The sequence below is a fragment of the Triturus cristatus genome, chromosome 7 (assembly GCF_964204655.1).
Source record: "Triturus cristatus chromosome 7, aTriCri1.1, whole genome shotgun sequence".
Taxonomy (NCBI): domain Eukaryota; kingdom Metazoa; phylum Chordata; class Amphibia; order Caudata; family Salamandridae; genus Triturus; species Triturus cristatus.
The window spans coordinates 1523472446-1523497486 of NC_140590.1; the positions used below are offsets into that span (position 1 = coordinate 1523472446).

At 44.9% G+C, this 25041-nt stretch overlaps 1 protein-coding gene across 1 annotated transcript in view; it reads right to left on the bottom strand.

Moving 5' to 3' along the window:
• The window catches only part of CTCFL (CCCTC-binding factor like), a 232565-nt gene that overhangs the window by 30944 nt on the left and 176580 nt on the right, over positions 1-25041 (bottom strand). The window contains exons 9-10 of the mRNA XM_085615156.1: positions 2524-2684; positions 620-802 (exon numbers count right to left, since the gene is read on the bottom strand). Coding sequence (XP_085471282.1) covers positions 620-802; positions 2524-2684 — 344 coding nt within the window. The remainder of the gene's footprint in view (positions 1-619; positions 803-2523; positions 2685-25041) is intronic.

Genomic DNA, 25041 nt, shown 5'->3' on the forward strand with positions numbered 1-25041 from the left:
CCACATATTACTAGTTCAATCACAAGTAGTAGGGAATACATTTGAGGACCCAGATTTACCGGGTTGAATGCTGGACAAAGTTCCCTATTACAGGGAGTTTAACACACACATTTACCACCTGTCCTAAGCAGCTGATCATTTTAAGTCTGGACTCCTGAGAGTGACTGGGGAGGAATGGGGACGCAAGGGTGAGACAGCGAAGGGGAGGATGTTGACTTGCAGGGGTGGGTATTATATGCTTCCCCCGTGTCTTGGAAGATGGTTGGACTGTGCCAGGGAATGCCGTTCGCCTTTCCTACATATCCCACCTTGTAAAATCAGGCTCAATGTTCCCATACACAGAAAAATTGAGTGCAGAAATACAGTCCAACAATTAACGTAGTAGTATTCGGCACAGAGCCCAAATACTGAACGAAGACAAAAGTATTGCTAAACGTAATTTTTCATGACACCTTTGGGCTGCAACAACTCTCTCCCACGGTGACTCATGTAAAGAATGGACAATTAATGATTAATTTACCAATCAACAAAACAATAGTTTACAAAAATAGGCTAAACCTGCATCTTGCCCTAGTGGCTGATGGCGTCCCAGTCCAAGTCTGATGAAGTAGATCCTTACCCCTCTAGTGAATTCTTTGCCACAATAAACACATTTGTGCATCTTTGGCACAAAATTGGGATCGTGGTTTCTCTTGAAGTGGACATCCAGGAGCTGCTTCTGCCGGAAGCACTTGTCACACTCCTTACAGGCATAAGGTTTCTCCCCAGTGTGCATTCGCCTGTGCATCTCCATGTGCCGCTGCTTCAGAAAGAAAGGAAAAATTGTGGAAATGGTAGGACTGAGAGTGAAGCTAATACATTAAAAGCCAGTTCAAAGTGCGTGATTGTGACATTAATGTATTTCACTTGTTAGTAATAACTTAAAAACCAAAAGGCTATATATTCTGATTGGTAAAACAGCTTTTTGCCATTTAATGTGAAGATAACCGCAGCATTACACCACTGTTTTTTAGATCGAGTTTGGGTGGCGCATGCGCTGCTTTGCAAGGCATGCTGTATTAGAGTATGAACTTGGAGCTCCGCCCACTCTCCTCTCATATTTTTCATTGGCTTGTGTCATTGTCCTTTGTAAATGCTGGCTTCTGATTCGTTAATAGGCTTGTTAGACCCTCTTTAGCACTGCCTTGTCTTCATTTGTAACCTCCCATGAGGACTGTCCCTTTTACTTGTGTTGTTACACAGTATGTCTTATTTAGTCTGTAAGCACTATTTTCTTTAATGAATTTCTCCTACTGCAGACATGACATGCCTTTCTGCAACAATCAAAAAAGGAGGGGTTTGGCCCAAAGGATTAGAGGGTAGGTAGGGCCAGTTATACTACATAAGAAAACAATTACCTATACCTCTAGTGACTTCAACACTTATTCATATGAAGTAAGATAAACGAAAATTAATACGTTTACCTAAGCAGTAATTTCTGCCTTTTATTTATTTTTACATTTTTAAATAAATATCTTTGATCACAAAAAGAACACATAATGAACTACACGAAATACCACATTAGTACTTACACAATGAAAATGAACAACGTGAAAAATGTGTTTTGACATACAATTACAAATAAACTCATAATAATCAAACATTGAAACAACCAAATGAAATGTCACAAAGAACAATCATTATATACACAATCCAAAATACAAAGTTGTCATACAATTTGATGAATTAGACAACTAACACCCTTATATTTGGAATAAATCAAATCCTCTGAAATATCTGGGACACAAGGGGGTATATTTGCAATATTTAACCAAGGAGTTGAGTTCCTTTGCGGTTATTGTAAATCACAATGGACTCCAACCTCTGAGCGAGGAGTAACCCAACGCAGCAGACTTGGATAATAATCGCTGTGGTGCTCCTCTGAAACAAATGACTATTATGAGTCATTGTGGTACCTCATGTAAGACTAGAGGTGGGGAAGTTTACCATAGTCCTCTGTTAACAGCATGTTAAATATTTATCAGTGAAGCATATCAAATATATGGATCTTAGTAGCAAATAATTCATTGTGTTCAAAGCAAGGCTGGGATTCATTCCTGGAGGAGACAGTATGTTGCTGAATGTATGTGTTCTCAGTGTTATGGTATTGAATGTTGAATCCTTAATACGTACAGCCATAATACTGCAACAAAACTATTGACTACAATACTGACGAGGGAAGGATACATGCATGTAGGAGTAGAGACTCAACTTAAACCAACATATATATTCCTTGACAATATATAAATCTTCAAGGTATGTGGATGTGGAGTTAAGAATCTACACTTACCTATATACTTACCCTTTCGATATTTTGGCCACCAATATTTTCGTTAAAACATTATGTTAGCATAAAAGTAAAAACTTGATATTCCGACACACAACTATTTGGAAAGAGCCACAACAGTCTGTACCCTACAATTTATAATAGCGATCCTGTTCCATATCTTGGTTAGACCAACACAACCAACTGCTATACTGTACCTGTTTGCACCTGTAGTTGCACTGATCACAACGGAACTTCTTTTCTCCCTTATGTGATCGCTGATGCTGTTGAAGAGTGTAGCGTTCGTGGAATGCAGATTCACAGTACCGACATTTCATTGCCAAATCAACGTATGTATGTAACTTGCGTAAATGAACACCTGGAAGGCAGAACACGTGATGCAGAAATCAAGACTGACTGAAACATCTTGTATCAATGCATTAACATAACTCCTCCTGCATAAAATTATTTGTTGTGCAATACAACCTGGGGTCTTCATTTGGTGAGCTATTTCTAAAAGACTAACTCGCTGATCTTGACAATGTTCCAAGGACTCTACTCTCTTATTCGTATCAGTGCTCAGTGACACTGGCATGGATTAGGCATAAAATAAATTAAAATACTAATCTGTATATACAACCCCCCCCCCCCCCCATGGAGCCTTAGACTGCTCGCTCACATGTGCCACGGAGAGTCAAGTGCTGAAGTGATACATGGCCCAGTTGCTCAGGATCCCTGGTAGGTAGGGCCCCGGAACATCAGGAGGGAAAGGCCTGTACTCAAACTATTGGGCCCAGTAGCTTCTGCATGCCCAGTGGCCCCAAGAAAGGGGCTCTGACAGGAGCTATCTAGATTGAATTCAAACTGAGTCAAATTGAAAAGCTCCTCTTCCCGCATTACTCTATGTGAATGACACCATAGTAATGGTCTAGATGCCAAACGCCAGCTAGTTGAGTCTTTTGGGCAGTTTATGGCTAGCTTAGATTTTTTGACCAATTTCTCTAAAACATTTATGTATGACATGTGGCCCCAAGTGCTCTAAAATGTCCAGAATTACAGTTGGCTCAAACTCTCTATTAAGCACTAACACTTTTTCCTACTTGGGTGTAACTTTTAGCTCAGCAGGTTCTTAGGCCCCACATATCACCCAAGGTAAAGCTAAGTTAGTCAGAGTGACTGATTTTCTGTTAAGCCTCTCATCCCCCCTAGTGGTAGGGTGTTGGCCACTGTGCTACAAATATATTCTGCAAAATGTGCCCCAATAGCTTCCTATGGGGCGGGAATTTGAGGCATATCAAACTGCCTGGCTTTAGAAAGGGAAGAAAATCGATTTTGCAGAAAAAGTCTGGAGGCTCCCATATCGACTCCCAACTACATCTGTCATAAAGCGTTGTTACCTATTTGAGAGATTTTATACGCACAAGAACCCTATTGCTATGGCTACCAATTTGGCGGGCACAGGAAGCTATATTAACAAGAGATATAATCATGGACTGTCTAGGCTGCGACAATGGCTTATCAATCCCATGTTAGACAAACTTCAAAAGATCATGGGAAGGGATTGGTATTGGTTAAGTATTCTCAGATACTACCCTATGTGCAGACACAGATAAAAGGCATGTGTCCCCACTACTTTTAGCCCAACTGCAAGAAGAAAGGTTGAAGGTTGAATCCCTGCAGCCCCCAGTTGTAACCTACTTGACTTTTAGTACTGCGGCCCTTGCCGCAAGTCATCTGTAGCAGAGTAGAGGGGACTGAGAGCGCTCTCTGCGATTTCGTTTTTGGACTGATACAACAACATTTTTACTTTGCTTGCCTCTTGGGTACCAACAGAATCTCGAAGAGAGCGTATGGCCCTGCAATGGGTCGTGTACGCAATTTATGCTGCACTTTTTATTTTTTTATAATTTTTATAGACTGTACACAAAGTCTTTTTTAGTCCCTTTTATGAAGTTAAGAAATCAGTATCCTCAACAACTTTGTGGTTTCTGTAATCGTTGGGTTATATGATCTTGCACTTCATCACTTTTCTAGCTCTAATACATTTAATCTATTTTGTTGTGTTCCTTAGTGGTACGGCAAATGAGCTCCTGTTGTTAATGTTGTACCGTGTATTTTATTGTATGTACGCTTTTATGGTTGTTTTCTACCAAACAAAGTTTACAAAGTGAAACTGAAAAGAATTAAAAAGGGAGGTCAACTTATCATTGTCCTTTTTGCCCCAGGACTTTACATTTTATAATGCAATCCACTTTACAGGACAACATCACAATATTTTTCAAAGCTGAGATTGTGAGTAGCTTTACTAATGAAAGGAAGAGGACTAGAATACAAACTGAGAAACTGACCAACACTAAGGAGCATGAGATTGAACCATATCAATTTATTGTTTTCACCAAACAACTCTACAGAGAAAGCACTGAGGCCTGGTGTTTTCATTCGACAGTCCAGAGACAATGCATAGCAAAGAGGGCACATTGAAGAGCACAAATGTTTCAAGGAGTTAAACCACAACGACCATTCAAGAATTGTATTGCATCTGCGTTCACAATCAAGTTATGTTGATATCCTAATATTTTATGTCTAAGGTGGCTGGAGCTTTTTTTTTTGTTTGAAATTATTTGACCAAAGCCAGGAATCAAGGAGGTACAATAGTAGCATGCAGAGAATAAAGTGCCCCTTTCATCAGAATTGGTCAAATTCAAACTCATTAAATGTCAATGTACACAAAAAAGGGATTATTTTAGCCTGGGGATTAAAGTATAAGTCAGGAAAACAATGCCATTGAGGCAATCATACAGAAGCAACTAATTGCCAAACATTACATAATGCAGTATTATAACTTTCTGAATCAAGGTCAAAATGTTGTTTATTTTGACAAATAGTTTATAATAATAAAATATCCTAGCTATCGTAGCGGAAAGTTTAAATTCTATGAAGGACTCGGAGACGAGGGTTCCGCTCAACTTTCTTCACTTCATTATACCATTTATCATAACTACAGCTCATAGGAGCATTGTAAAAAAAACAGACTAGCTTTCCCAGCAACACCCGGACATGGAAGAAAAAAACCTAAGCCAATCAGGTAACAGTCCACTCCTTATAGTCCCATGTTTCCCTTCTGCCCCCCTTTTTTTGTTCAATAGAACCAAGTTTGTGTCTCCAGCTTATTCCTATTTGGAAGTTTCATTTCCTGTAAATACGAGATAATTATAACTAACTGGTTTCAGAGATTCAAACACCTTCACAGAGCGATCTCAATGCATGGTTGTATTATTTAACACAGTTACTCATCAGGTATGTAGATGCGAAAGCCTGTCCTACTATCCCCTTCTGCAACCCATACAGGTGGGTAGCTGATGATTTCCAATTTTTGCAATAATAATACTCGCCTCCATGTCCTTTAAGAATTGAAACTCTCTTTTGCGACGGCAAGGACATTTTTACATTCTATGGCAGGACTGGAGGTGAACATTGCACATGTTATAAGCTCGCTATCACCAGTAGAGCAATATCCATGGCCAGTTTAAAGGAGAACATCGTAAAGGTCATATTTGAAAAACAGTCTGCTGCGACGGGATCCCAGGTATTCGTTGCTCTGCCATGAAAGCAAAAAAGTTAAGGACTTTATTGACATCCCTTAGTGAGGAATATCTGGGTTCTAGGGAAGAGAAAGACATTCCTCTCAGTAATCTCCTGACAAGTGGTTCATCCACAGAGGTGCCGCCAACAGGTACATGGCCTGCTGATTTAGCTGATCGAAAGGTGTTTACTGACATGTAAGCCTTCCTTTTGAAGCAAGGTTAGGCCTAAAATTCAAGATATTCACAAAGTTGAACCCAGTGGTACATAGGTATTTCTGCAGGCACCAGCCCATCCACCTCTACCAAGCTGACTTGTAGCGTTAGACCAGTTGGTCTGCCCAAGTCTTGGAGAGAAGCTGTTCCACTTGCTGCAAAAGTTCAGGGTTTTTCCAATGTTCACTGCAACTCTCCATGCCATGACATTTTAATTGTCTTTCGCCACCAGACGATGGGGATTCCCTGTCAGAACTAGACTGAGTTCCTGAAACATGGGAAGACGATTGGAGAATCCCAGAAAGTTCCATCAGAACCGGACCCCAAATTCGACATCTCCACCTCAGGGTCCGTAGGCCAAGTCACCTTGCTGTCGGTCAGCTTGCTGTCACGTCTCTTGGGCGTATACCTCATGATCATCAAGAACCGCGGGAAGGCATATCCGTCTTTCCGGGTCCGGTCCTGAAGGAAAGCAGTGCTACCACTGCATCTTTGACTTGACCATGAGTTGGTGAGAGAAACTCAAGAATACAGTATTTAAGGAGGTTTGGGAAGCAAGCACTGATGGACTTTGGCATCAATACATGACAATCTCTAAGCACTTAATACTACTAACATTTTGAAGCCACTATCCCCAGGAGGCTGATGATCACATTCAGAGGGGTACACAGCTAAAGTTTAAAAAGCTGGTTGATTGATGATGCTTGAATAAGAACTCCTCCCGGGCTCAGAGGAGTTAATAGATTTAATCTTGTGAATTCCGATTCACCAAAGGCTGTCACACTTCCTTCTTTTGTCCTGAAGAAGACCCTACTTGATGTATCTACAAACACATATATATATATATAAAGGGTTGAAACGTCTACGTACAACCATCTCATGTCGTGGCTAACTTTAGCAATTATTTTGAAAAACAGGACTAGCTAGAGTGAAAGACCTGAAAAGGACAGGACAGGACAGAGAATTTATGTTAATGTCTTGTTTATTGTTTGAATTTGAAAGGTCAGCCATTTGCACTATATGTCACCACAGTCACCCATTGAATTGTCTGTGTATTTGTTATTGTGTTTTCTTTGTCAGACAGCACCCATTGGTATTATTTTTTGCATAAAATTGTTTACACAATTAGTGAGAAAAATAGAGAAACAAAACAAGTAATTTAATAAACATATATATTTTTTATAAAAACTGACAGAGGTGTGGACATTTATAAAAGCCTAGTACAAAATCACTATTGATTGTGAAAGAAATAATCAGGTTCTGAACCAGTACCCCGTGCTACTTATCCAATGGAACCACTTGTAGCGTTATAACTATTAACCCAGGTTCAGAGGGATACAGGGTGACCCCATTGATCTTAATAATACCACTGCATCTAGATCTGGTTTCCAACAGAAGTACTTTCCCACATGGTGATCCAATCTTGAGGCAAAAAAGTCCACAGAGAAGGGAGACAATCTGTCCGATATGTCCTTGAAAACCCTAGGGTTGTGGTTATTAACCTTTTTATATCTGTGGACCCCCACTTAATCTTTACTTCAACCCAGGGATGCCCAGTGAATGATTATTAGAAACCCGGTGCCCCACTGAGTCATTACTGGAAGCTGAGGCTCTGGTAGAAGAATTTGAGAACTGATTTGCAAAACAATACTCACAAAAATACAGAAACAATCATTTATCAAACAAATACACAAATCATGGAATATTTTATTTAGTTCACAAAAAGATATTTTAAATAAATAAATAATCGGAAGGTTGGAGCTTTTTTATATTCAATTGAGGCCATTCATCATGCCTATATACTCTGATGAACTTGCACTGCTCCCACAAATCAACCTGAGAATACTAACTTGATTTTTTTAGCCACCGATTTCAGAATACTTCAATATGTACAGAACATTTTACAATTCTCAATTTTATATTTTGCTTCTTTATTTATATGCACTTTATTATATGCTTATAATATTACATTTTTTAAGAAGTCACAGGCCTCCTGAGTATGCTTTGCAGACCCCCCAGGGATCCCTGGACCACAGGTTAAGAACCACTGCCCTAAAGTCCAGTTTCCACAGGCTCATGACTTGAGTCATGAGTGCTAATGCAAATAGTTGGCAGGGTATGCTCAGACGTGAGTCCCTTGCTCACTTTGCCACTGGATTCAAGCAAGCCTGGCTGAAGACGGCTGAAATGCCAGAAACCGGTCCTAGGAAGCTTGTTTCCGGTCCAGGAAAGACATGGCTTGGCAGTTCGGGCTGGACTGTTCCCATGAGGCACAGGGTCAGACTGATTTGCATATGGCCATGTCTAAACTGGGGTGGCAGAGTGGGCTAAAGAATGGTGGTGGATTAAACCCAGATCAGTTGACTGGGGGTGAGTGCTTGCAATGTTCAACACTCCGTCCATCATTTCCTTTGGTTTTGCTTTGTTCGCCATAAGTTGGCAGGGTATGCTCAGACGTGAGTCCCTTGCTCACTTTGCCACTGGATTCAAGCAAGCCTGGCTGAAGACGGCTGAAATGCCAGAAACCGGTCCTAGGAAGCTTGTTTCCGGTCCAGGAAAGACATGGCTTGGCAGTTCGGGCTGGACTGTTCCCATGAGGCACAGGGTCAGACTGATTTGCATATGGCCATGTCTGAACTGGGGTGGCAGAGTGGGCTAAAGAATGGTGGTGGATTAAACCCAGATCAGTTGACTGGGGGTGAGTGCTTGCAATGTTCAACACTCCGTCCATCATTTCCTTTGGTTTTGCTATGAGTGCTAATTCACCACATTTTTGGAAGTGCCTGAGAGGTATTCCTTATCATTGATATTTGATTGTCCAGACAGAAGTTCCAGAAATTCTTGACCAGGTTAAAAAAAGCCTTAGACTTTGTCCCCACTAGGTGATTGATGTATCATAGTGCTGAGATGTTATACATATTCAACAGGCTGCAGCATTGCATCCTTTCCTTGGTCCAGCATTTCAGGAGTCCAGGAGTTCTTAGCAGTTGATTTGAAGTTGTTTATTTGAAGTTGATGTTCTTGAAGTGATAATTTTCCTCCTGTGATTAGCTCCCTACACCTGGCTGCTCTGCCGCTTTTGCTGGCATCTGATTCGATGATGAGGTCTGGTGCCAAAGATCACTATCCCATGTTGCACAGCCAACCCCTGACCTATTTAGGCATCATCCTCCAAAGGTGCTTACAATAATTACGGTACTCTGTGATGCAGAGGCCCCAGGAAGATGGCTTGAACTGACAGGGAGAGGAAGGCCGCCAGGTGAGCAGTCAGGCGTAAAGGCGTGTTTGGTCTGAATAGAGTCTTGGGAAGTCCCTGTCTGATCACTGTAATCCTCCTGGATGGGCGACTCAATGACGTTTCCATGGAGTCTCTGCACTGGTGTACCTCTGGAGGGGAACCAAATCGAGATTGGTTTTGCGACTGACCACGTCTGAAGCCCTGTTCTCTAGCAGGTGCCTGTGAGGAAAACTGGCCGGCTAAGCGCCTTTTCCACAACTGGCCACAGGGAAATTTTTAGAGACAAATATTTTTGGGGGCCTTATCAAGAAATTTAGAGACAAATGTCCCCTGCTTCTTTATGAACACATCTTTAAAAAGCCATTCCTGCGTCACAGGTTCAGCCTCTATGGGACAAGGTCCCCCAACCTGGGTCCACTGTGATTCTGGGGGGGCGTGCACCACTCCACAGTTAGCATTGCCCCTGAAGGTCACAGCTCTCTGTTACATCCCATATAAAGTATTAGGTGACATAAGAGACCCCAATTCACATGCCTCCTCTACCATATCCATGATTTTGATCAAGGGACCTGTTATGGCAAGGTGTTTCCCCCGGAAAGAAAGCCAGGGGCGATCTATACCCTTCTTGGGGACTCAAACGTAGTATTTGACCAGAAAGTGGCTATGTTGATGTAAATTTCAAGTGCAAGGATTACGTTCTCGTCCAAAGAAGGGTGGAGCATTCTGCCCTGAGGTGGTTTAGTATTAGTTTGACCAGGGGCTTTATTAAATGACCCGCTACATATGAGACTATCTTTTCTGCAAGGGCCCACTCCATTTTTTTAAAAACAAATTTTATTGAGTTATCAAAAACATAGGCACAATAACGTACTCGAATAGGGCTGCAAATGGACAAATTGAAATCAAAATTAGTACTTAGCAGGATATTACATTTCCACATTACATCAGCAATCATCGGTAAACAAAAGGAGAAAAGGAACCCTCTCCTGACATGGGGAAATGTGATCTGAATGGGGAAAAATCCCCGGTACCCCATCCTCTGTCCTGTAGTATGAGTCAGTGAGATCTATTAATTGGTATCTCTCCGGCCATCATCTATAACCTGTAACTCTAACAACCCCCCTTCCCTCCTAATCTAAACTATCCCCTCCTCCCTCCCCCTCCCCGGCATATTAAGAAAAGGTTCGCTGCTGGATCCGTGGGCAGGACCGTGATGTTCCGTGGCCCATGCATTCCAAATCGCAAGTGTCAGTGTTAGGGACAAGTGTTCACCCAGGATCGCCCCGCCTTATCTGCACTCTACCCTCTAGTCAATCAGTGCCTCCCAACCTCAGTTATCTGCTGCTGGCTCCTCCCGGTCAGGAGTGCCCTCAATATCGCCAGGTGGGTGTTTTACCTGCTCCACCAGTGCAACCCACGCACGCGCCATCTCCAGAGATTTGTCGCTCCCAGATCGGCTGGCCATGCGCAATCTACAGTTCCCCTCCGCTTCTGCCCATTTCACTAACTCCCTAGTCCATCGCGCTAAGTTGGGGCCAGTCCTTGCCTTCCAGTGGCTGCTGATCTCCCGCTGGGCCAAGACCAGCCCCAGGTCTATAAACTTGCTAGTGACTTTGGTCTTGGCAGTATGTGGAAACCAATGCAACAAACAACAGCTCGGTGTCAGTGCTACCCCTCTTTTTGTCGCTGCCGCCAGGCCAGACGTCAAACCCCTCCAGAACACTCCTAGAAGTGGACAGTCCCTAAACATGTGGAGAAACCCCGCCCCCTCCAGGTTACACCGTGGACACACTGTTGAAACCCCGAAGTATTCATTCACCTTACCCGGGGTAAGGTATGCCCTATGCAGCACGTAGAAGTGGATTAGCTGGAAGCGGGCGTTCCTGGAGCACTTTCAGGCCCGTTCTACCAATTCCCCCCACGGCTTCTCCCAAATGGGTTCACCCAAATCCTCTTCCCATTTGAGACGCAGGGCCGACAAGGGCTTTCGCAAGCTGTGGGTAATCCTCCTGTAGAGACACGTGACCACCTTAAACGTTCCCGCCGCTATTACTACATTTTGGCAGGCCAGCTAGGTCTGAGGTTCTGCCATCCCCTCCCGCCAGTGTTTCCTAATGGCTGCTGTCAGTGCGGCATGAAGCAGGAAGTCCCCGCGTGGTAGGTCATGGCGCTCCACCAGGTCATTAAAAGGTAGGAGGTTGCCATCTTCAAATAGATCCCCTATAGTAGGGATCCCCGCCTCCTCCCAGTCCTGTAATCTACCCCAATCACCTCCATGTGGTAGGGCCTCACATATCGTCAGCGGGATCTCCGGAGCATAGGGGGTGCGCGTGCACGCACGCCTGGCCAATCGGTTCCAACACTGGCGCACCACCTGTAAGTTAGTCGGAAGCAACCTATTCCTTATGGGCAATCACAGCAGCACCCGGGATAGCAGCGCCAAGGGAGGGTCTGGCCCATCAGGCTCCTCCCGGTGCCTAGTTCGGCCTGCTACCCATTTGGTGAACCATTGTAACTGGGCTGCATGGTAATATGCCTCTAGATCCGGCACGGCAAATCCTCCCTCCGCCCTGGGCCGCTGCATGGTGACCAGGGCCACCCTTCGGCGCCCGCACCCCACAAGAATCCTGTAAGCAATGTGTTGAGCTGCGCGAACACCTTAGTTGGGATCCAGATCGGGAGCGTCCCAAAAAAATAGAGAAGCCTGGGTAGTGTGACCATTTTCACCAAGGCAACCCTGCCCGCTACCGATAACGGGAGCTTTTCCAAAAACTCAAAACAGGTCTTGACCTTATGTACAGCCGACCTATGTTGCCCTCCAGCATATCATTAGGGTTGTGATAGATCTGGGTTCCGAGGTAAGGTAAGCAGCTAGTTTGCCATGGGACCTCCTCCGCCGGCTGCGTACCATCCCTGCCTGGATGTGTCGGAAAAAGACAGGACTTGGACCAATTCACACGAAGCCCCGCGGTCTCCCCCAGTGAATGCATCAGCCCCTTAGCTCCCCGGATGGCCTCCCCGAGTCAGCCAGAAACAAAAGTAAATCGTCAACATACAGCCCTATGTGTTGTAAGTGTCCCTCCACTAATAACCTCTGGTAGTGACGTCCCGATCGGGCCTGAGCAGCCATTGGCTCCATTGCCAGCGCAATGAGCAAGGCGACAGCGGCCAACCCACATTGCAAGCAGCAGAGACCAACCCTCCCGTTCTGACCCTGGCAGTGGAGTTGTTATACAAGATCGCTGTCCATTCGATATCAACCGCAAAAATACAAGCCTCCTCCCTGCAATAGGTGTCCGCCCGCAGGACACGCAGTAACCTCCGTATGTTCATCGCCGTATTCCTAGCCAGAATAAATCCCGCTTGGTCCATGTGAACTAACATGATCATGTGGGCCATTAGCTGACTAGTTAGGATTCGACTGAGTATCTTATAGTCCAGGTTAAGCATGGCAAACGGTCTGTATGCAGTCCGGTCCCCGGGCGGCCTACCCAGTTTAAGGAGAGGCACGATGATTGCCTCCCTTGTGGAAGCAGGAAGACAACCCCCCCGCCGCGCTTTGTTATATACTACAACCAGCTTTGGGGCCAGGGTATCTACAAATGCAGAATAAAATTCTACCGGAAGGCCGTCCGGCCTCGGCGTCTTGTTCCTAGCCATATGCTTGATAGCTCTGCGCACTTCCTCCACCTCAGCATCCTTACCAAGCTCTTCCGCCGCCTCCATATCAATCTGGGGGAGTTCTATACCCTCTAAGAGCCCCGTTCCATTAGCAGCCCCAGGATCAAGCCTACTCTGATAAAGAGTGGTATAGTAGTCCAGAAAGTGTGTGTTGATGGCTTGTTGAGTGTAATACGCCCCCCCCCCAGTCCCTAATCTCCAGGATCGGCGTGCCTCTACGCGCCGGGTTTGCCAACCACGCCAGCAGTGCCCCAGATTTGTCCCGTCCTGCTTGGGCCCGAGTGGTGTAGGCCCTATAATCAAAGGAGCGCAGCCTTTCCACCTGCGTCGCCACCTCCTCGCGTGCCGCAAGCAGGTCCTCCTGTCTATCAGGTCATTCCGGTCTCTCCTTTTCCAGATCTCGGAGCCTATTCTCTGCCCTCAACACAACCCGTCAACAGGGGAGCCAGCTTCCTGGAGAGGTGCTCAAAGAATCCAGCTTGAGCTATGCTGGGGGCGTAGAGGCTCCCTAACACTATATCCTTACCGTCCAGTCGTCCCGCTACCACCACGTATCTACCATCTGGGTCAATCAGCTGCCCAGTGCTCTGAAACGGGACCCCCGCTCGTATCCAGATCAATGTGCCCCTGGCAAAGGCCAAGTATGAGGTGTAGAACAACTGCCCCCTCCATCTACGGTGTAGTGCCGCCCCCTCCGTCTATCTGTACACCCCTCCTCACCAAATACGCATGAATCTTCTGCTGGCGTGTCATTGTGTGCATGCCCCTAACATTCCATGACATACATTTAAGTCCTACGGTGGAACCCATATCTTAAACCTCAGTGGTCTCCCCTCCTGCCCCACCTCAGCGACATGCCTGCCCCCTGTGTAACCCCCCCAACCCCATGGAACTCCCCAACACCCACTCCCCAGGACAGGTACATTCGAACCATCTCCCATCCAAACTAATACAACAATCAACTGGTCACTAAACGTGGTGAGGCGTGTGCTGATCCAATAGGACCCAGAGCCCCCCCGGCAACTCCCCCCGCCCGTATCAAGCAGAAGGGCACCTAGCTATCGTTCATGGCAGGGGCCTCCATCCCTCCGCCCCCAGAGTTCAGCGCGATCAGGAGTTGATCCCCAGCGCCAGCTCGGGCATCTCTCACCCAACATCATCGATCCATTTCACATGAGGAAGTCCGCCGTCTGGGGTGTAACCACAGGGAGTTCAGGCTCGGAGTCCCCGCTCGTGTTGTCGGTAGGAGAAGTCTCCAGCCTGCCCATGTCACGGCTAGCAACAGTGGAGCACGGGCTAGCTGCACTCCAGCAGATCTCTGCAACCACCCTCACAGCCCTGTCCCTTTCAAGCTGGAGTCCCGGCGGCGTTATGGATCTCTGTGACCTCAAAGGCTCAGGTGACCTGCGTTCCGCTGTGCCCGATGGGGAAGCACCCCCGTTCCCATTTTTCGCACCTCCAGCCACTGCCATGCGTCTTGTGGTGTAGTGAAAAAATGTGTAGCCGCCCCATCCACTACTCTGAGGCGTGCGGGGAACAACATGGCGTATGGTAGTTGCAACTGCCGGAGTTTCCGCTTTAGTGCAAGAAAGGAAGAGCGCTGTCTCTGTACCTCCCTGGTGAAATCTGGGAAAATCATCACCCTGGCATTCGCGATTTGGAGGTTCAGCTTTCCTCGTGCCTGTTGCAAGATGTGGTCTCTATCGCGGTAGTGGAGAAATCGCACAACCATCGGTCGCGGGGGTGCACCCGGCTTTGGAGGTCTGGCTGGGACCCTGTGTGCATATTCAAGGGCGAAGAAGGGGGAGAGCCGGTCCGAAGTCAATTCTCCAAGTACCGAACAGCGTTGTCTCCTTCCTCTCGTTCCGGGACCCCCACTATGCGCAGATTGTTCCTGCGAGAGCGTCCCTCGCTATTCTCCGCTCTCACCTCCAAGATCCTGACCCTGTCTTCCACCAATTTCAGAGAGAGCTGCAGGGTAGAGCGAGGGGTGTTGTAGTCCTGGGCCCCCCCTCTTCGCACTGGCTTCCGCCGCCTGCGTCCTCCGAACCAGCCCTCGGTGGCGATCAAAAGGGTCCCCCTTTCGTCCTCTTCACGGGAGCACTCCCATCCAGAGAGGGCACGTCAAGGCTCCAACATAAGCTGTGCAGGAACCCCCTATTGACGCAGTCAGTCTCTGTGCTCTGCTGGCACTGGACGGCCTCCCCAGGACTCAGAGTTCACAGTATGGGGGTCCGTGTATAATATCCCCCTCAGAGGCAGCGGACTCCCATCATCTCGCCAGCAGCCAATCCCTCGTCGCGGGGGTCTCCTGGTCAGCGCTTCTAATACCCCAAACCCAGCTTAATGCCAGGACCCGTCGCAGCCCTATACAGTAGATGTCCGCCGCGTCCAGAAATAGAGGGTCCCACTGCCTCGCTCTGTACCCCGCAACTCAGCTGCTTGTTCCCGCGGCACCCCAGACCTCAGATCTCCTCTTTAGCAGTGGGCGCAGCCATTTTGTGTGCGGGGTGCATCTCCCGGTCGAGCAGCGCACTCCCGGCTCTCAGCAGTCCCGATGCCCTGCACTCACCAGCCGCTTCGGCAGCCGCCGCTCCGCACTGTCTCCGGAGCGAGGAAGTCTCTCAGGGAGCCCCAGATCTCTGTGCGTGCTCGGCGAATTCGTCCCCCGCCTCTCCCGGCCGCCATCTTAGGTGCGTGGCACTCGGATCCGTCCGATGTCAGTCACAGCGCTGACGGTCACTGTAGGGGCAGCGCTGAGCTCCCCCCCTCACCCAGCATGGGCAGCAGGGCTGCCGCCACCAGGATTTCGAGAACGTACCCCTTCAAGTACCAGGATGATTGCAGGCAGGGTTGCGGCGCGGCCGGAGCTCCGGAGTCTGCTTCCCCTCACATCGGTGCCAAGCCACGTCCCCCGCAAGGGCCCACTCCATGTGGGCATGGGTTGAGAATTTCCTTGAAATCTAGTATGTCTAACATGTTGCATGTGGCTTTTTCTGGGTTAGAAGGTTCTGCTGTCGGTGTCAGGGTGTCCAGAGAAGAATGTCAGGGTCTACCGTGACCCAGCTCGTCATCAGAGTCCCCTTGGCAATCGTCACTGTCTAGGGGGGCTGGAGAAAGGTTATGTATGTATTAGGAAGGGAGACCCTGACATTTAGGCCCTCAGGCGTGTTGGCGGGAAGGGGGCTGGGGTAGGGCTCTCCAGAGGGGTTAGATCATGGAGGAACCGAGTAGGTGTTCCTTCCGAAGGAGGGGTTCAGGGCAACTGCATGCAAGTTGCAACTTTTCTCCTCAACAAATATCATGGCAGAGATGACAGCCCTATTTTAGAGGAGTCCACTGCCACACAGAATTCCTCATCCCATGGGAGGTAGATGACAGATTCCTCCTTAATATTTGAGGTCTCTGGAGGGTGCATTGAGAACAAGTTATAACGTCTGGGGAGCCAGTGGAATAGTGGAACCCAGGGGTTTAAATGAGTGGTGCAAATGCCCTAGACACTGAAAAAACTCAGTGTCTATTGGACAAAAGATGCTCGATCAGTTTTCCTTCATTTAGTTATTTTTGTTTTGTAAGTACTGACCGTCTCACTCCAGGCAGCAGCCGGGAATAGGCTATAGGCTTTACGGCTGGTCACGCTTCTCCCTGCGTTTCCAAGATATATTATAGAGCTTCTGCACATCTCTTCAATAGCAAAATCTTCAGTTGCATAGGAAGACCGTTCTCATGCATTCGGCGGGCAGATGCATACAGCATGATGCCATTGGTATAAACAAGATAAGTAAAGTCACTTAAGGAACACTTGGGGAGATTTACAAACCCCTTGTGACACTTTTGTGCTGCCGTTGCGTCACTTTTGTGACGCAGCAGTGGCTTAAAAAAATGCGGCCACTTTACACCATCAAAAGACCTGTGTCACATTATACCTGCGTCAGGTATAATGTATGCAGGGTGGGCGTTCCCACGCAAAAAGCCATGTAGAACTGACGCAGTGACATCTACAAGATTTAACTGTGTCACTCTACGCCTTCACTGCGTCAAAACTGCTCAGACCAGGCTTAAGGAACGACGCAGGGCTTTTTGAATGGGACTCACCCATCTGTTGTGGCGCATTGCTGGAGTTGCGTCACTTTCATGAGCAACTCCAGCAATGCGTCACTTTTGTGCCAACAGATGGGTCAGAATTTCTGACGCATTTTTTAATCCTTACGCCATGGAGCACTGTATTGTAAATACAGTGCATCCATAGTGGCACAGTGACATTCGGCACTGACGCAAGGAAACTGACACATTTATGCAGATGCGTCAGTTCCTTGTAAATCTACCCTACTGACTGTAGTCCCACGGCGAAGCTACAATTAGAGAAAAAAGCTGAATAAGGTAAAAACAACCGAATAAGGCAATAAAAAAAACCTTGGGCACAGATAAAAAGAGCTGGTGTTACTTATCTTATGAGGCTGCGGCAGCAGCGAAGAAAGAGAGTGCATAAGAGGAGACATGGGACTATGAGGAAAAGAATGTTACCCGATTGGCAGAGGATTTGTTTCTACCTTTCCAGGGTGTTGCTGGGAAAGCAAGATAGATTTGTTTAAAATGCTGAAGCGGGCTGCTGGAATTGTACATAGAAGAAAGTTTGGCCTCATCCTCTTCCTGTCCTGAATTAGAATACATTTTCTTTACATGAATACATTGCAAATCCTGTAAAACCATCCAGTACACATTTTTTACAGCTAATAAATTTCAACTAAAGCAAAATGCCAAATGTGGATTTTTTTTTTTTTCATGTCACGGAGTATTATATAGCGCAAACTTGACCGAGTTTCGCGAATCAGAGCGCATTAAATAGTACCAGTTGCGTTACATGAGGACACATTCATATTTGTTAGTCACGGGGAGATTTAGGGGCATATGTATCAACCGAATTTTTAATCGCAAACGCTGCGATTCGCAAAAAACAGCGTTTGCGATTAAAAATTTGCAAAACGGGATGTATGAGGCAAATTCTCATCGCAAATTTAAGGAATCGCTAATTTAGCGATTTCTTAATTTTGCGTAAGCAGTTAAGAAATTGCAAATTGCGATTTCTTAAATGATATGTAACACGCACCAAAGCATTGCGAATTATCCTTAAGAAATCGCAAATTACCACCAACTTCTAGTTGGTGGTAATTTGCGATTTCTGTGAAAAATGCACTTTTTGGAATTTTAAAAAGTGCCACGTGGCGCACATACATGCCCTTAGGGCATGTATGTGCGCCATATGCACACACATGCTCATTTCAGGGGTGCACCCTTGCACCTTTGAAATTATTCTCAAATTGCGATTAGCAAATTGCGAATCGCAATTTGAGAATTACTTCCCATTCATTCCTATGGGTCTCCTGGCCCATAGAAATGAATGGGAAGGTATTCCTTAATTGCGATTTCGCAATTTGCTAATCGCAATTAAGGAATTTTAAGAAATCGCTAAAGTTTTGCGATGTTTTAAATACATACCGTTTTGCAATTCTCAAATAGCGATTCTTTAAAAATCGCTATTTGAGAATCGCAAATGGAGATGTTGATACATATGCCCCTAAGTGATTTGCCCAGAATCACAGTATGTTCAGCGTCATTGCCGAGAATCGACCCCGGTTACCCAGATTCAAGGTCAACCGTCCTAGCCGTTAGGCTAACTCCTTTCCCGCATTTCCATTAGTTCAACCACCACTGCTATAGGGGAAGTTAATGCATACTTTATAAACAGAGACCTTAAAATTATACGTCATGAGTAAAAGCATTAGAGCGTTAGATAGTCGAATATGATATGTACAATTATGCATTTTACATTCAGAGGTCATATACATTTAACTTCTTTATTATTTATCTATGAGACAGGGACTGGGCTTCAAAGAGGGGGCTCAGATCAATGGCCTGATTCAGAGGCCAAGGGGAAATACGCCAGAACCATCACGGATATCCCGCCTGTGATATTGCAAGCGCCATAGGATATCATGCATTCATAATAGGGCAGACCGGCTTTCTGTCACGTCTGTGATGGAGTAACCTGTCCACCAAACTCAAATTCAGGCCCCAGATCTGAGTCCACTAATCTAATTTTCTTTATCAAAAGCCTCATACAATTTCATGGAAGCTCTTTCTATAAGGAAACTCTTCGACTTTACCTAGACAATCTGATTTAAATTATGTTGCTAATGGTATGAATTCTTTTGAATTGTATCTTATGAGTAGTTTCAGTCAATTTCTGTTACCCTTAATTGTCATTGGGGTGGCTTCAAACCAGAATTTGATCCATCAGTGATGGACTAAGCTGCTTCTGGGTTATTGGAGGCTAATAATAGTCCCACAACCCTATTTCTATCTTGTCTCAGCTCAAAAATAACATATAGGCTGTGTAACCTTATGCCATTTTTCAGAATAATCTGCTTAAATGGTTAAAGGCCTCATGAAAACCCGGCCAGGCAGACATTTTGTTTAGGCTCTCCAAGTTGCCCACTGATTATATTTTTGTTCCTTCCCTAAAATATTTGGTATTTAAACAGTTTAGAAACCTTCATTGAGAGGGTAGTGACCTCTGGCCCCTTCATATTTATGTTCACCTGAGTTCTTCTCTTTCAAGAAAACGAGTATTTCCAATTCCCACTGAATACCCTTGTAAATTAACCACAAGCATTGATGATACATCAGTTTCTTGGCTAACCTAGTTGCAAGACCATTTTCCTGTAGTGGTGGATTTTGGACAAATGAGGATTAAATCACTTGGTATACTTGGTAAGAGTGGGTTGATTAGAATAGCTTAATCCTGCTTCTGAAAAGCCACTCGATCGTGAGTCACTGCTCAACTTTCCCTAGGCATTTAATTGAGCCGATCAAGAATCCTTTTGGAAGAAGCTAGCTGATTGTAAAATGTTCCCGGTCTTCTGTCAGTTCTCTGTTCCTCTCATCATCTAATTGGGCTCAAGTGGAAGTAGATCTTTCTTGCCATCTACCTCAGAAGATCATGATCCATCAATTCCATAAACAAGGTTGTGTTCTGGACCAGGTTTCTTTGGCTTGTACTTGGAAGATTTACCATCGAAATTGTCAGACTGTAATTTCTGTTCTCCAAACATTGATAGAGACAATGCCCCTGTCTCATTAACTCTACCAGCTTGGCACCAGAGGGTTGCACCCTAGATAAAGGCCTTTTGAGAGAATTGCCAACTTTACACTCTTTCTGCACTGAGAATTGTTCAACAGTTAAATTTGACAAAACCAGATCTTTTAATTAGTGAAGAAGCATATTACGTTCTCCTGGTTTTTTACTGGTAACATTGTGGAAAGTGTGAATACCTGCCAGTATTTAGGTTTGACTTTTGTTAGTTCTTTAAAATGGGTGAACCATCTGCACTCTGTTTCGACCTCAACTTCTTAGATGTAATTTTGAATACTGAGGGCTTTCAGTGTTACAGCAGATTATTGCTTTTATGAGCAAAGTGCCCCCAGTGGTTTTATGTGGCTTTGAACTCTTGGTTTGTCAACCCTTCTCTTTCCTGGGGGTCCATTGAAAAACCTTATTTGAAGCACATTATGAATCTGCCCCCCAAATACGATATTTCAGATAAACCGTCTCAAAAGGGTATCAACGAAGAATTTCCTTGACCTATTGGAAGGAAGAACAAACACATGAAAGATGTTTGTCTTGCACAGTGTTGGGTCAGATGAATCTGTATCAAACTCAGCACATTAGAAATGGTGGGATTCAGCACTAGGACGCCTTTTAATCAGAACAGGACCTAAAAAAGTCCGCTTTTTTCATTTCACCTTAGCCTTTACTAGAGATTAATATATAAAAATGAGTGTTATTTGTTAAAAGGCTTTTAATGTCCTTAATAATTTTAGTTGATACCAGTAGTAAGAGGCATCCTTTACTACAGGTTGCATCTTAACTTACAGTGGGGAGTTGGGCACTAGCTGGAGCATGCATTCCTAAAAACCTGGGTTTTCAAAGAGACAGTTTCAGGTACCTGGGAGTCTGAATGTCTAGATGTCCTATGGCACAATTTTCACAATTATAAGTAAAGTAGTGGAGTGTCTAAGCCATTCAATGGAGTTTTGGACAACGTTGCAGCTTACTATAATGGGTGGCATTTCTGTGGCAAAGATGGTGTTCTTACCCTGCTATCTATATGCGTTGCAAAACACAATGTGCCCAATTCCAGCAAGTACATTCCTCCACTTGGACAGTTCCACGTGTCAATTGTTTTGGGACGATAAGTGTACCGCGTTAGGTTAGCTACATTAAAGCTGCAGTGGTTGGGGGTGTGGCTTGGTGCTACTAGATATTTTCTTATATTATGCGACAGCACAGTTATGATGTACACTTGGGTGGTTCAATGAGGATCCAGAATGGGAGAAGACATTACTCATGAGATCATGCACACAACATACTTTATCTGAATTATTTCTTATGAGACAGGGAATCCCAAAGCAGTTGTCCTACCTGGTCTAAGAGGGAATGGATGGTGAGGAAAAATGTGTAGAGGGTCAAGATTGGGTGGTTGCTGGCAAGTGGGGCTGTGGCACACAGTGGTGATCAAAATACTGAAGAGAGCCCCATTCACTGTAGGGACTCTAATCTGGTCTCTAAGATCATTTCAAGCCGTGACTAGGGACATGTCCTTCCACTGTTGGTGAGAAGGAGGTTGTGAACGCACTGAAGATCTGCATCTCAATGTTAGGTTCTTGATATTTACACATAGGCATGGGCCAATTTAGGGTGGGGCCAGGGCAAATCCTGCAGTCTGCCAAGATAGCCCACATGGCGAGTCCCATCTGGAATAATTTTCGGAAGGCCCCTACAGAATTTGCAGTTATGCAAAGGATTTCATACTTGGCTGGTAGCAGACGGTTGATAACTCTGCTTCGTGCAGAATTGGTGCAAGACAGAGGGGTGAAAAACAGAGGGCCAGGGAGAGGTTGGCGATTGACTGTCCAGAGGAAATGTCTGACTCAGATTAGAAAAGAGAATATCAACAAATGAAAATTATATGCCCTAATTTCCAGGTCAAGTTGACACAATTTCACTGTGTACACCGGACATATCTAACATCTAAGAAGATTGTAGTAATACATCCAGGCAGATCATCAGCGTGCAGTACGTGTGGGGTGAAGGGAAGCTGATTTCCTGCATATGACATGGGGATAGCCAAAGATTGAGGGTTTTTGGGATGAACTGATGAAGGTAGTACATGAATTAACTGGAATGAAATGGACAAAACCGTTAATACATGTCTGCTTGGGTACTACCGTCACAAAAGCACTGTAAGATGAAACTTTGGTCGTGGGAATTGGGGATGGTTTTGGAAAAAGAACAATAACCATACATTGGGCTACCCCTGATCCTGCCAGGGTGGCCAGGTAGAGGAAAGACTTAGCTAAAGGGGCCCTCGCTGACGAACAACACAAGACGTTTTCAAGAAGAGATGAGAAACAAACAGAGGACTTAGCAGACTGGGCAGAGATGCTATCAAAAAATGAACCCGCAAAATAACAGACTGCCTTGAAGGGACAAAACCTTAAGAATAATAGTTTTGTTTGGAACATTGTATAATTAGATACAACCAAAATGAATGCAATATAAATGTAGCCACATGCTTGTCTGATCCGGCCGGTTGATGTAATTGTACCTCTACTCTGGTGTGGCAATGTAAAATGTACAGAAACCTCAGTAAAAAAAGCATAGCAAAAAATAGAAAAAGACATCTGCAGGGATACTGACCAACAGCTGGATCTTTTTACTAACCCTGGAAGAATCGACAAAGGTAGAAAATAACATTCCCCAGGGATGCCATAGACAAATTGAGAGAGATGAGACTGCTCCAAAGAAAAGCGGCATAAGAGGTTCTTTCATTTCAACAATAGTTATTGTGATGGAGCCTTAGCTACGGTAAATTACTAGCCGCTATGTCAAATCTCTTTTGATTAGACTGAAGCTTGGTTTGTGTTATGCTGTGTCTCTCTTTGGACTATAGTTGTTTCCTATAGAGTATTTAGAGACGTATTCAACTATTGATAATTCCTCTAGATGGACTCCTATGTACTTTCATTGTTTTTGGTAAATTTTACTTTACACTACATAAGAAATGTTTTATCCCAGTATTCAAAGAGTCCTGGTAGGTCGCATAACCAGGCATTGTATATTTTCTTTCTTTACAATCTCTACTGATTTGTAATGCAGTCGACTGTTTACTAAACATGGTGGTAAAAATAACTGAATATTTTACTATAAAAAAGATTTGTATCCATATTATGACAATAGGGTGTTTTTAATTAAAATGATATTTATGATATAAACTGCACTCTGAATTTTGTCTGATTTGTCTGCTTCTATATTTTATGTATAGTGCATTTAGAGGTTTTTACGCTTGTAATCAAATTAACCAAAATAAACTGTTTTGATTGATTGATTGATACTGTCCCGTTAGTGTCAGGTCATATTAGTCATACCAGAAACCTCCCAATCTTGTCCCTCTTCAAAATGTTTCCTCACCATGTATTCCCTGTAGCTTAGACATCTCTACTTATCGAGGAGTGATACATTCATCTTTGCTGATTCATTAACATAGAAGCCCGCTGAGGGCTCTGTGTTAATTCCTTTGAATACCGAATTATGAATTGTATCACTGGCCAAGCCTCGTCATTCCTCTACACAGTCATCTAGCACCGTCCTAACAAATCTCTCTTAATCTACTGCTCTGTGCTGTCTCTCATACACAACTCTCTTTCCTTAAGGGAACTCTTCTTTGGTGATGTGTCTGAAGGGACTTCTTTGTTTGGGCAGATAATCCTTCAGAGAGCTTTGCTGAGGGAATTGTAAACAACATGGATAACCTCAGGTTTCCCAGCTTCTTGATGGAACAACTCAGGAAAGACCTGCATCTACAGTCTACAACTCCTGTCATGGACTGACCAGTACCTTGTTATATTTGACCCTACATGTGAGATAAGGTGTGTGTGCAAACTAATTACAGGTCTCCAGCATGGCCATTTCCAATGCGGATTAATCGGAAGAACCTTCATAACACCAGTCCATCGTTCCTGAGAGTTTTTCCACCAAATGCCTTACAAGGTAACAGCTGCGCCTCACTAACTGCGGTAATCACCTACTAAAAAAATTACAGCAGCCCTTGACCAAACTGCACCACTCAAGCCTCAAAAATCCAATCAAGCAAATATTCAGGAAGATCCCTGCTGACCTCTGACATGTGAATTGGGTGGGTAGGATACTGAAAGCACTACATTTTAAATCTCAGTTCTCTTCCAACAATGCTGCCTGTCATCTGCACCAAGAGGCTATAAATAAAATTAAACTCTCCTACCACCAATTTACTATTGCAGAATATGGAACCTCTCCCAAATGGACAAGTTACTTACCTTCGGTAATTATATATCTGTAAGGAACATAGGTTAGTTATAGATTCCTTACCTTAGAATTACCACCAGGCATCAGACTGGATCCGGAAAGGTTTTCGTCAGCAGTACCTCTGCGCGTCGGAATGTGGCGGCGTCGGCTCCTCGTCCGTCGCTTGCATTGTGGTCGCAGGAATGACATCGCAGTAGCTACTTAGACGCTGCCCTCGCGCGCTGACGTCAGTTCTGTACACGACTTTCCGCACCAGAAACGCAGAGCCATGCAAGACACTGACCAGTGGTGCACAAAACTAGGGGCCTGAAAGGATGTCCTTAACCCTGGAAAACAGTTGGCAGAACGGGGAGGATGAGTGGGGCGGTAAGGAATCTATAACTAACCTATGTTTCTTATAGATATATCGTTACCTAAGGTAAGTAACTTGATTATCTGAAAGAAACAGTTAGTTATAGATTCCTTACCTTACAATAAATACCCCAGCAATGCCAACCCCGGAGGTGAGTCTGCGAACTAAAGTCACACCAGAAAGTCCTAAAGAACAGAACGGCCAAAGAAACTGTCTCTCCAGACTTGGCTTTTCAGGCAGTAGTGCTTAGTAAACATGTGCAAT